Source organism: Branchiostoma floridae, chromosome 1 (assembly GCF_000003815.2).
Source record: "Branchiostoma floridae strain S238N-H82 chromosome 1, Bfl_VNyyK, whole genome shotgun sequence".
NCBI classification, from domain to species: Eukaryota; Metazoa; Chordata; class Leptocardii; order Amphioxiformes; family Branchiostomatidae; genus Branchiostoma; species Branchiostoma floridae.
Genome location: NC_049979.1, coordinates 24,089,752 through 24,102,432, shown reverse-complemented (window position 1 = coordinate 24,102,432; position 12,681 = coordinate 24,089,752). Strand labels below are relative to the sequence as shown.

The window sequence follows — 12,681 nt, the reverse complement described above, 5'->3', positions numbered from 1 at the left end:
GGCAAATGCAACATCACTTTCAGAATTGCTACAATGGTGGGCCATTTTGTAATTTAGCTAAATGTCACCATCTCCATTCACCGTGACATATGATAGAAAAAAACTAGAAACTACTTGTCACTGTCAGAATCCTGTCAGCCTAAGTGTCAGGCCTTCCAGTTTACATCGTGCTAGTCAAGCATTCTTGATATGTCATCTATTTCAGCCGTGTCATTCAGACTGTCACCAAAATTCATCATTTTTGACAAATAATTGGACTTTGACTTCTTTTCCTTTTTTACTGTAGGGTCTACCATTCTCAGCTCTTTCTTCCATTGCTTAACTGCAGCATTATGCTTTTTCTTTGATGGTGACTCGGGTTTGGTAATTGGATGGGTTTGCTGGGTTAAGGGGACATGTTTGCATTCTCTGTACTTACTATAGCATATCTTGCATGGAAAGGTTCTATACTACACATTACAGAATACATCTTCTATGGACTTCGATGCCAAGCAAAATATCAAATTTGCTTCCAAATACTACTAACTACATGCAGTTATCTTTCTATTCCCTGGTTATAAACTCACACATCACACAAGGCCTTTCTCAAGCACAACTGTTTCTTTTTCTGATATGTTTCCCATGATCACATTTCATGATTAGCCTTACAACCTAACATAAGAAAGCTACTGTTAACAGTATGTTAGAAAATATATAATGGCAGCTGTAGCTAAGGCCACACCAATTTAATTTCTTGGTTCACGGATTTTTTCATAAAAAATTTGGAGCGAAAGGGCGAAATAAAAATAAAAATCATAAAATGGTTGGGGTAAAGGTAACGGCTAATCCAAAACATAAAGAAAAAAAGTTTTCAGTTTGAAAAAAGTACAAAAACACTATTATTGTACAGTAACAGCACCTGTACCCACCCTTTAAGGAGCTTATAACATAAAGGCCAATTTGCTACACCAGAAAGTTGGTGAATGGTTTCATTAATGGTGAAAATGTGCTGAGTGGTAATTTTTATTTTTATTTTTTTTTCCAAAAAATAGGAGCGAGCGAATCCGTGAACCAAGAAATCAAATTGGTGTGGCCTAAGCTCCATTATTTCTCTACTTTTAACTTAAAACTTGTCTTTGACATATATGTTTGTACGTATAGCAACAAAAGTACATGTATACTCCAACTTGTTATCTACTTGACATCACTATATTGTTGTCATGGCTCAAAATCGAGTTCTGTTCTTACTCCAAAAGTTGCCAACAAGGTGACAACATGCTTGGTTACCAACATCACAGGAACACATGCTGGAGGTACTAACCTCTATAAGAAAAAGTAGACAACAAAATTCAAAACAGGGGGGGGGGGGGGGGGTAACTACAAAGACAACACATCTTTTTACCAGTTTGCAATCAATACAGTTGAATGGTACACTGGAACTAGCAAGAAGGCAGGCCCTTCAGGGGTTATTTAAAAAAGGGCCAACTTCTATCTCATCCAATTTGCTTATAAAACAGCCAAGTCCAGAACTTTCTTTTTCTATACTATGCTGTCACCATCAGGGAATACATAATGCAGAAATCAACAACCTTTTATGTATCGCTACTTAACAAATAAACATACATAACAAATGTTTACTACAAAAACTAAATTGACGAAATATAATAAACAGCTTTCCAGTAGAACTGAAATGACTAAAGAGTAACCTGAAGGTCCTGAGAAACACTTATCTTACAAAAATTTACCCAGGATGTGTCACAAAAATGTGACTTGTGGTTTTGTTCATCAGCAAGACTTAAGTACTGTGATGCAAGAAATGTGGTATACATTCTTGGCCATGTTTCCTACATGGCTGAGTGACTGGGTTTCTGGATCAAGGCACATGACATCTGTACTTTCTTCACCAGTTGTTGTATCATAGCCTCCATAGATATAAACCTTCCCCTTCAACACAGTCATTCCACAGTCCATTAGAACACCTGATACTACCTTACTCCAGACACCACCACTTTCACTGGGCCTGAAACAGTAAATGGACGACTGTACCCCAGCCAGGTAGATGTGACCATTTAGGACTGTGGCAGTCACATATTTAGCTACACCAGGTATGTCTCTCATGGACTGCCACTGTGAGTCTCCTGGGCTGAAGCGGTACATGGTGGCTGTTAGCTCAGATTCATCAAACCCACCCATCACATATATGCTGCTGTCCAACACTGCAACTGCATGTTGAATCTTAGGCTGTGGGAGAGGAACACCTTTAGTCCACTTGTTCTGTCTTCGGTCATAGACCTCAACTGAAGATAATGCTGTGTTATCTCTGTCTGTGCCACTGCCACCAATTGCATACAATTTACCATATAACACTGCCATTCTGTGATCATACCGCTCCAAGTTCATCTGTGCAAGCCTGGACCAGGAGTTTAGTTCTAACTGGTACAGCCATACATTCTGTTGATCAGATATGAGAATGTCACTCGTGCCCAGGACAGCCACAGGAATTGGATTTTCACTATCCCCTTCAAAGCCTTCAGGTTGTTCAGTCATATCAATCCAACTTGAGCTTGTGGGCTCTGCATCACAGGTCATTGTGATGTAGCTGGACTTAGACAGACTATTCTCATCTTCAATCGTCCATCCAATGACCACTACTGCCTCCCTCAGGCCACTGGCATGGCGAGGACGGGTGCGAGGTGACTCGATCTCTCTCGGAAAGTGCTGGCATCTGCGAGCTTCTGTCATGATATCCTGACAAGACTTCTTTATTTCCTCATTCATCTCTACATTCTCAAAGAAGTACTGTTTGTCCATGAAGGGAAACCTGACCAGTTCCATCAGCTCTTTCATGTCCTTATTCCTCTCATCAGTGTTGTGGTTAATCCACGTCATCACTGCTGTGTAGACTGTTTCTTCTGTAGCATTGAGGTCATCAGATGAGATAAGTGTGATGAGCTGAGCCTTAGTCGAAGAAAGAAACTTGGGTGTTTTGCTGAGTGTTGCAAACTCCTTCAAGGCATACAACCTCGCTCTTATCTCCAGGTCTTGGCAGGACAGCAAATTTCCTATGTGCATCATCTGAAGACAGTCTTTGTCACTCAAGTTGTTGGATATGAAATTCACACAAGCATCATGTACAGGTTGAATCTGGAAAAAGTTGGCCCCTTCTAGCAGTTTCACAGCATTGTCCTGTGTGATGGTCACTTTCGATGTGTACGCGTAGTCAACAAGAAGCTGCAAGGCTCCAGGGCTGACTTCATGGATGGTTACTTTGTGCTCTTTGCTCTCACGATGTCCGTTACAGAACATTGCACGAAAGTATTCACTGCAGGCAGCCAGAACATTTCGATGGCATGGAATCTCTTTTCCAGAGACACAAAGGACAACATCTGTCAGGAGGTTGTCAGATCGCAGTTCCTGTAAACCCTGCAAGAGGGAGCCTGCATGTGGATTGTGGCAAAAGTCGAATGATGCCTGCAATCTCTGTGCCTCTGCCATCATACCTCAATCCTGCAAAACACAAGGACTTATTCAAGTTATCTATCCTCAATGTTGCTATCCCATTTATTATGTATAGCAGCTAAGTAAATATGTAAGACTATTCCATAGTCAGGTGTACAGAAAATTCTGGGCCCAGTGCCTAAGCCTGGTATCCAGACGTATTATAGCTCCCGAGTCTCTTCTGTCCACAAGCATACTAAGGAAATGTATTTGCGGAGGGGTTCGATGAAAGAGCTGGGCTGTCTACCTGGGCGGTCTACCTGGGCTGTCTACCTGGCCTGGCTATCACGTCAGGCTACTCAGATCCCCCCATTCATAGCCCCATCATATGGCACTCAGCTGATTGACAGGCATAGTAATTGCTAATCTCCAACCTGCCAGTGACCTGAGGCTGGCCTGTCCATCTGCACCACTGGCTGGGCCCTTCGGGAATATGTCTGGGAGGCATTCCTTGCAGGAACACAAGTACCAGCACTGTGTGTGTGTGTGTTTGTGTGTGTGTGTGTGTGTGTGTGTGTGTGTGTGTGTGCGCGCGTGCATGTGTGTATGTGTGAAATTTGTTTCTTTATTGAATATCTATCTTCTAGGACAGAAAATCTCAGCTTGCACAACAAGAAAGACGAGCATAAATCACTGTAAAGCTAAAGTTGTACTGACCAAGGGGGGTATAGTTGTACCTCCTTGTTCTCTATACTAGTATGCCATATTGACATATACACTCTCGGTCAGGTTTCTCCCCATAATTACCTCCATGAAATGTCATGGAATGGAGGTTATATTTTCTGTTATGTGTCTCTGTCCGTGTAGATGATTACTCAAGAACGGCTGGATGGATTGGTTTCATACTTGTTGTGTTGGTGGGGTGCGATGAAAGCTCGAATCGATGAGATATTGGGAGCCGTATCTGTCGTTATAATCGATGTAATAATATCAGAAATCACCCCTATATTTGAGATATATTGGTACAGGCATCGTGCTGTATGTGTTTGTTAATGGGCTTAGCTGCAAGCAGATAGTGAGGTGACAGCTGTTTGGGGAACCCCCAGTAGTTTTATTTATGTCTGCTTAGGACTGTTTGAAATATTTGTAACAGTTGGCACAGTAGTTACCTCCATGAAATGTCATGGAGGTTATATTTTCTGATATGTGTCTCTGTCTGTGTACAAGATTACTGTGTCTCTGTCTGTGTACAAGATTACTCAAGAATGGCTGGATGGATTGGTTTCATACTTGTTGTGTTGGTGGGCTGTGATAAAAGCTCGAATCGATGTGATTTTGGGCGCCGTATCTGTCGTTATAATCGATGTAATAATATCAGAAATCCCCCCTATATCTGCGATATATTGGACCAGGCATCGTGCTTTAAGTGTTTGTTAATGGGCTTAGCTCCAAGCAGATAGTGAGGTGATTTGTATGGCAGCTGTTTGGGGAACCCCGAGTTTTTTTAATATGATAATTAGTTTTATTTATGTCTGCTTAGGATATCATGGAGATGTGAAGCGTAAGTATAATTGTAAGAAGTTGAGGTACATTTAACAGTAATGCTTAACAGGTATGGATGTCTCACATACTGTACTGCTGATTTGAGTGACATGGTGATTAAAATGCCATTAGGTCCTCTCATCTTAGATGGGTTGGGTGTCAGAAGTTTTATGGGCGATACAGATGTTCTGATTTCGTTACGATAAGGGACAGTTGTTAGTTGTCTCTTTCGTAGCCAATGGTACTTGTTTTTTAGCAGACGGGGTTGGCGCCAAGTATTCATCTTACAGTTGATGTAGGGCTATCAGAGGAAAGTGTGCATCTCATTTTTGTACCGTGTGAACAGCTGATGTTATGACATATTGGTGGAAAATCAAATCACCATCTGACTAAAGTTGGCCACATCCCTTCGTCTTTCTGAGTTTCCCAACTTCCTCCCACCACACCGCTCTGAGGCACATAGTCGAACCTCAATAATGCTGACAACCTTAGACAGTTTAAATGCCAAACATCAAGCTTAAGGAACACCACGCTACCATATGCCGTCGACCTCTTAAACGCACATTACACAATTAAGTGTCACATTTTAATAATTACTAATCAGATGGACATCCTCTATGTCATTAAATAAATACACCACTACTTTCCCATAACATTTATAACCATTACTCTGAAATACAACCGACTATAAACATACATACCATCCACAAAAAAGCAATAAATATTTCATGGAGGTATGAGGTCCCCGAACTCTAGTTTTTATTATATAGTGGAGAGACTGGCAAAAATAACCTGACGGTAAGATGATTATTTTTGGAAAACCTAATCTTATTTTCTGACAAGTTGAGATTGTAAAGTGTAAAGATTGTGAAGTAAACACGTTTGCACTGTTTAAGTGTTTTCATGAAAATGGGATCATTTTGCAATGACAGAATGTGTCAAGTTCTCCGAGAATAATAGCAATTCCTTTAGCAATAGTGAAACGACTATTGTTTTGATCATCGCCCATTCACAAGTTTTTGCAGCCAATGTTGATTGGAAAAGTGACACCGCTTGGCACAAAAATCTGTGAATTGTCATGAATTTTAGCAAACCCAACCAGGAAAATAGGAAGAAACACACTAAATTTTAAAAGTAGTAACGTTATAGTGGTGCTGGGCCAGGAACATAATGGAGGGCCGCCCTTGTTTCATCCTCTGGGGAGGACCCTGTCGGTAGTCACATAGCCTTTTAGAGGCTGTGGATTGTTATCCACTGTACAATTTTTGTGTCCAGGACAGAGCCCAATCCTCTCCTTCCACTGCCAATAATCTATCCAACCCCCTTGTACAATTGGATGGAGTGGGGAAAGTCCTGTATTACCAGCACAGCTTTTGTGATATGTCAAAGGATATGAACCCAGGACCTCTGTTTTCTAGGTCAAACATTTACCCAACACAACAAGGTAGGAGTCCGAGAAGATATTGGCTAGGCAAGATTTCACCACAGGGGCATATATGAACAAACAAAATATTAACTAAGTAATTACTAGCTTGCAATTTTCAGACCAATCTAGTACATATACTAGTAATGCCATATTGCCGAAATAACAAGAAAACCTTACCGTTATAAAATCTTTTTACAAAATAGAATGATAAAGGATTATCTTCTTCTAGACTAGGTCTTATATAACATGTGAAATCGGAGTCATTTGTTACTTTGCAAATACTTCATTTTAGGAATAGTCCTGACTAACAGCTTTTAGGAATACATGGAGTCCTGAAATGCAAGACTAAACAGCTTCAAAATTAGGATCTGGGACATATCCCCATAATTATTACTACACACAGTGCTGGTACTTGTGTTCCTGCAAGGAATGCCTCCCAGACATATTCCCGAAGGGCCCAGCCAGTGGTGTACATGGACAGGCCAGTCTCCGGTCACTGGCAGGTTGGAGATAAGCAATTACTATGCCTGTCAATCAGCTGAGTGCCATATAATGGGGCTATGAATGGGGGGATCTGAGTAGCCTGACGTGATAGCCAGGCCAGGTAGACAGCCCAGGTAGACAGCCCAGGTAGACAGCCCAGGTAGACAGCCCAGCTCTTTCATCAAACCCATGTGGGGAGAGGACTCGGGAGCTATAATACGGCTGGATACCAGGCTACTAGTCCCTTAGCTGCTGGCTATGCCAGGCTATGGTACCCCTTGTGGGCCACAGGGTATGCAGGCTTGTCATCACAGGTGCTAGCCCATGCCCTTCTTTTTCCATAAACCCTTCCACACTTGAAAAAATTTGAAAATTATGTGGGAAAGCTTTTAGTTCCATACTCATTTACCAGACATTGTGGGGATATAGATCTATTACACCAACTTGGAGCAAGTTTGCAGGTCATTTTGAAGCGACATTTTATGATAAACAGCACAGTAGAGCAAGATGTAAGAAACAGATGGGGATTGCCTTATCAGGAAAGCAGCACATCCTTCTTTCCAATTCGAAAATCGTCCCCGAAACTTTGATATTAATAAAGGAACGCTTACAGTTATAACGGTTAATGCAGTAGCTGTTTCCTACCTCTCCCTGCTGAAGTTCAACAAAATCAATGGGTATTTCAGACGGGAATCCAGCCCGCGTGTTGGAGATGCTGTCAGATCGCAGCTGGAAGCAATCTTGAAAGTTCAAAGGTCATTCTTGGGATAGTTCAAATTATGCAGGGGTAGGTATAAAACAGCTGTAATTGTTGCAGGTTTGTAATATCAAATCCTAGAAATATTTTGTTTTCGTCAGCGTCCATGGTCGCCGCCATGTTAGATTTGACGTAATGCAGATGTCATCTCCTTTCTGGTCGGAATATCAGGATTACTATACCGGTAACTATTTTATTTCGTTGGATTCTGGGACGTTAATTAGCCTGGATACCAGACCCCAGCCCGGGTCCAATCTAAAAAAATATCTATCGTGTGCGGATCTGACTTCTTTTCCTTTTTGACTGTAGAATCTACATTCCCAGCTCGACTTTCTTCCTTTTCTTTACTGTATCATTTTACTTCTTCTTTAACTTTAATGGTAACTCAGGGGGTAGAGTCCATTCCAAGACACCATGAGGGTTTTTAGGTGATATTTGTAATAAGTCTGAATTATTTTCAACAAAAGAATATCTAAGCCACAATTATTAAATTCTTTTCAAACAATTGACTATAAAATACTCATCTATTTGAATTCCTTTGAATATTTAAGAAACATTTTGAAAGTAACTGTACAAAAATATCTTTATTTAGAATAATTCTGAAACCTCTGTGTGAATATTTGACATTTATTTACAAATATTTGTAAACTTTGCCGAATGGTAAAATTAGTTTATTGCCCCCATAAAAGTAAGCCATATTGTAGCCTCTGTATATTTTTAGATTTCACAGCTGGGCACTGGTGGATCCTTTGTGGTGGGCCATTGTTGCATGGCACCCAACCATACTTTGCAAGGATGTGTGAATTGCTATCTTCCCAGACCCCTGAACCATTTGCAAAAAATGGTAGAAAATGGTAAATAATGGTAGAATGCTGTTATCATTATTTAGAAACCATTAGAAGTATCCAATTCCACACCATGAATATTTCCAAAGTTTTACAGGACCAGGGAAATAATTATAAAGTTGAAACAGTGTTAAAAATATTTCTAAAGTATCAAATGTCTTAGACATATAATTACAAAACTTTAAAATCAGTTCTAAACAATAGCAACAAACATCTGCACGGTGTCTTGGAATGGACTCTACTTCAGTAGGTTTGTTGGATACTACCTGGTAACGTTACAGGGGACATGTTGGCATTCTCTGGACTGACCACAGTATCTTCCCTTTTTCAGCAAAGTTTCTTTCCTACACATTACAGAAAACATTTTCTATGGACTTCGATGCCAAGCAGAATATTACATTTGCTTCCAAATGCTACTGCATGCAGTTATCTAAAGTTTCTATTCCCTGGGTATAAACTCACACATCACAGAAGACCTTTCTCAAATACATGTACAACTGGGTTTTTTTTTTCTGATGTTTCCCATGATCACATTTCATGCTAACCTTACAACCTAATATAAGAAAACTACTGTAACAGTGTGTTAAAAACTATATAACGGCAGCTGTAACTAAGTTCCATTCTTTCTCTACTTTTAACTTACAATGCATCTGATACTTGTCTTTGACACATGTTTGTATGTAAGGCAACAAAATACAAGTACACTCCAAGTTGTTGTCTACTTAACATCACTATCTCGTTGTCATGGCTCAAAATCAAGTTCTGTTTTTACTCCAAAAGTTGCCAACAAGCCTTTGGCTTGGTTACCAACATTACAGGAACACATGCTGGAGGCACTAACTTCTATAAGAAAAAGTAGACAACAAAATTCAAAATGGGGGGGGGGGGGTACACTACAAAGACTTCAACACATTATTTTACCAGTTTGCAATCAACACAGTTGAATACTAGTAGCACACTGGAAATAGCAAGAAGGCAGGCCATTGAGGGGTTAAGAAAGGTCAACTTGCATTTCATCAAATTGACTTATAAAACAGTCAAATTCAAAACTTTTGTTTTCTAGACTATGCTGTCAACATCAGGGAATACACAATGCAGGAATCAACAAGCTTTTATGTATCGCTATTTAACAAATAAACATACATAACAAATGTTTACTATAGAAACTAAACTGACGAAAGATAATAAACAGCTTTCCAGTAGAACTGAAATGACTTAAGAGTAACCTAAAGATCCTGAGAAACTCTTATCTTACAGACATTTACCCAGGATGTGTCACAAAAATGTGACTTCTGGTTTTGTTCATCAGCAAGACTTAAGTACTGTGATGCAAGAAATGTGGTATACATCCTTGGCCATGTTTCCTACATGGCTGAGTGACTGGGTTTCCGGATCAAGGCACATGACATCTGTACTTTCATCATCATCATCATCATCATCATCATCACCAGTTGTTGTATCATAGCCTCCATAGATATAAACCTTCCCCTTCAACACAGTCATGCCACAATCCTCTAGAATACCTGATACTACCTTACTCCAGACACCACCACTTTCACTGGGCCTGAAACAGTAAATGGACGACTGCACCCCAGCCAGATAGATGTCACCATTTAGGACTGTGGCAGTCACATATTCACCTACACCAGGCATGTCCCTCATGGACTGCCATTGTGAGTCTCCTGGGCTGAAGCGGTACATGGTTGCTGTATTTTCTCTCTCAAACCCACCCATCACATATATACTGCTGTCCAATACTGCAACTGCATGACAGTACCTAGGCTGTGGGAGAGGAACACCTTCAGTCCACTTGTTCTGCCTTCGGTCATAGACCTCAACTGATGATAATGGCGTATTATCTCTGTCTGTGCCGCCAATTGCATACACTTTACCATATAACACTGACAGCCTGTGATGATACCGCTCCAAGTTCATCTGTGCAAGCTTGGACCAGGAGTTCAGTTCTAACTGGTACAGCCACGCATCCTGTTGATCAGACATGAGAATGTCACTCGTGCCCAGGACAGCCACAGGAAATGGATATTCACAATCCCCTTCAAAGCCTTCAGGTAGTTCAGTCACATCAATCCAACTTGAGCTTGTGGGCTCTGCATCACTGGTCATTGTGATGGAGCAGGAGTTACGACCTACTGTATTCTCATCTTCATTTATCCATCCAATGACCACTACTGCCTCCCTCAGACCACTGGCTTGGCGGGGACGGGTGCGAGGTGACTCAATCTCTCTTGGAAAGAGCTGGCATCTGCGACCTTCTGTCATGATATCCTGACAAGAATTCCTTATTTCTTCATTCGTCTCTACATTCTCAAAGAAGTACTGTTTGTCCATGAAGGGAAACCTGACCAGTTCCATCAGCTCTTTCATGTCCTTATTCCTCTCATCAGTGTCGTGGTTGATCCATGTCATCACTGCTGTGTACACGACTTCTTCTGTAGCACTGAGGTCATCAGATGAGATAAGTTTGATGAGCTGAGACTTAGTCGAAGAAAGGAACTCGGGTGTTTTGCTGACTGATGCAAACTCCTTCAAGGCATATGACCTCGCTCTTATCTCCAGGTCTGGGCAGGACAGCACATTTCCTACGTGCATCATCTGAAGACAGTCTTTGTCACTCAGGTTGTTGGAGATGAAATTCACACAAGCATCATGGACAGGTTGAATCTGGAAAAAGTTGGCCCCTTCTAGCAGTTTCAAAGCATTGTCCTGTGTGATGGTCACTTTCGATGTGTACACGAAGTCAACAAGAAGCTGCAAGGCTCCGGGGGTGACTTCATGTATGGTCACTTTGTGCTCTTTGCTCTCACGATGTCCGTTACAATACATTGCACGAAAGTATTCACTGCAGGCAGCCAGAACATTTCGATGGCATGGAATCTCTTTTCCAGAGACACAAAGGACAACATCTGTCAGGAGGTTGTCAGATCGCAGTTCCTGTAAACCCTGCAAGAGGGAGCCTGCATGTGGATTGTGGCAGAAGTCATGTGATGCCTGTGATCTCTGTGCCTCTGCCATCATACCTCAATCCTGCAAAACACAAGGACTTATATTGATCATTCATCCTCAATGTTGTTTAAGTAAATATGCAAAACTGTTCCTTAGTTGTTTGAGAATGCTATACTAGTAGGTTAAATCTGGCTCATTGCTAGTATAATGACGCAGGTAGTGTTGACTGGTCAGATGATTGCAGACAATATTACAGAGTTTGAAATCTTGACCCTCTGAAACACTATTTTTTCTGGTTGACCAAGCTAAGCTTAATGCCAACAGGTCAATGTTGGTGTCTCTACTATGGCTTACGAAATTGGGAGGGCAGATTATGATTTACAAGAAATTTTTAGGCTCATTTACTCTTTATGTCAATTGCAGTAGCTTTGCTACATGGGAAATTTTAGAATTGTCCACCCTATACCTCATAGGCACTGACTATGCTCTACAGGAACTTTTCACCTCAATATGAATTATCTGACATAAAGTAGAGTCCCCTAGAATAGCGGGGGGAAAAGGCCTGCCTACGCCATCTGGAAAAGAGCATGCAGCCCTTCAGAAAAGGCTAGGCTCAGTGCCTGGGCTGGCTATTCCAGGCTACCCCTCTGGGCCTCAAGGGTATGTAGGGTGAAAGTCGCCAGCCCAGCCGCTGGGCCCTGTCTTTTCCGCAAACCCTTCCAAACTAACAGTACTCTTATTTACATGTGTCAAAGCTTTTAGTTTTATACTAGATACAGTCTTATGACTCTTATCATAATTTTACTGGATGTTTTAGGGATATAGATCTATTACACCGAACTGTGCTGTATTGCAGGATTTTGAGCTCATTTTGAAGCGACCTTTTATAGGAAAAAGTAAAGCAGAGAACGCCGTGAAGACATGAAGTAGGAGCAGATCGGGCCTGTCTTGTCAGCCAAGAAAGTAGCACAACTATCCCTCCTTTTCAGTCCAAATTATAAACGTTACCATAAGTTTGATAATAGACGCTTACTAATAGGTAATTGCGTCTCTCGTCTTGTATTAAACTTTAAAGTTACAGCTTTCCTACCTCCCCCTGCTGACGTTCTACGAAGCCAGTTCTTTTGTCCGCGACTGGCGATTCACAGCTGGAAGCAAACAAAGCGCCAACAAAGCGCGGGAAGTTCCTTTAAGTTCAAAGGTCAACCGTGGGATAGTTCAAATTATTCGGGGGTGGCAGAAATAAC

The 12,681-nt window shown here is 41.2% G+C and overlaps 2 protein-coding genes across 2 annotated transcripts; both read right to left on the bottom strand.

Annotated features, from left to right (window-relative positions):
• Positions 1 to 1,367: 1,367 nt before the first annotated feature.
• On the bottom strand, positions 1,368 to 7,667 carry LOC118417173 (kelch-like protein 24). Its single transcript, XM_035822612.1, has 2 exons — positions 7,514 to 7,667; positions 1,368 to 3,486 (listed from the first exon to the last, which is right to left on the bottom strand). Exon 2 carries the CDS (start codon positions 3,475 to 3,477, stop codon positions 1,765 to 1,767), a length of 1,713 nt encoding a protein of 570 aa, XP_035678505.1. The 5' UTR covers positions 3,478 to 3,486; positions 7,514 to 7,667; the 3' UTR covers positions 1,368 to 1,764.
• A 1,295-nt stretch (positions 7,668 to 8,962) lies between these two features.
• Positions 8,963 to 12,635, bottom strand: LOC118417169 (kelch-like protein 24). The gene is made up of 2 exons (XM_035822599.1): positions 12,525 to 12,635; positions 8,963 to 11,515 (listed from the first exon to the last, which is right to left on the bottom strand). Exon 2 carries the CDS (start codon positions 11,504 to 11,506, stop codon positions 9,776 to 9,778), a length of 1,731 nt encoding a protein of 576 aa, XP_035678492.1. The 5' UTR covers positions 11,507 to 11,515; positions 12,525 to 12,635; the 3' UTR covers positions 8,963 to 9,775.
• Positions 12,636 to 12,681: the final 46 nt, after the last annotated feature.

Excerpts from the sequence above, each read along its gene's own strand:
- LOC118417173 (XM_035822612.1), bottom strand. The coding sequence starts at position 3,477 with ATGATGGCAGAGGCACAGAGATTGCAGGCATCATTCGACTTTTGCCAC.
- LOC118417169 (XM_035822599.1), bottom strand. The coding sequence starts at position 11,506 with ATGATGGCAGAGGCACAGAGATCACAGGCATCACATGACTTCTGCCAC.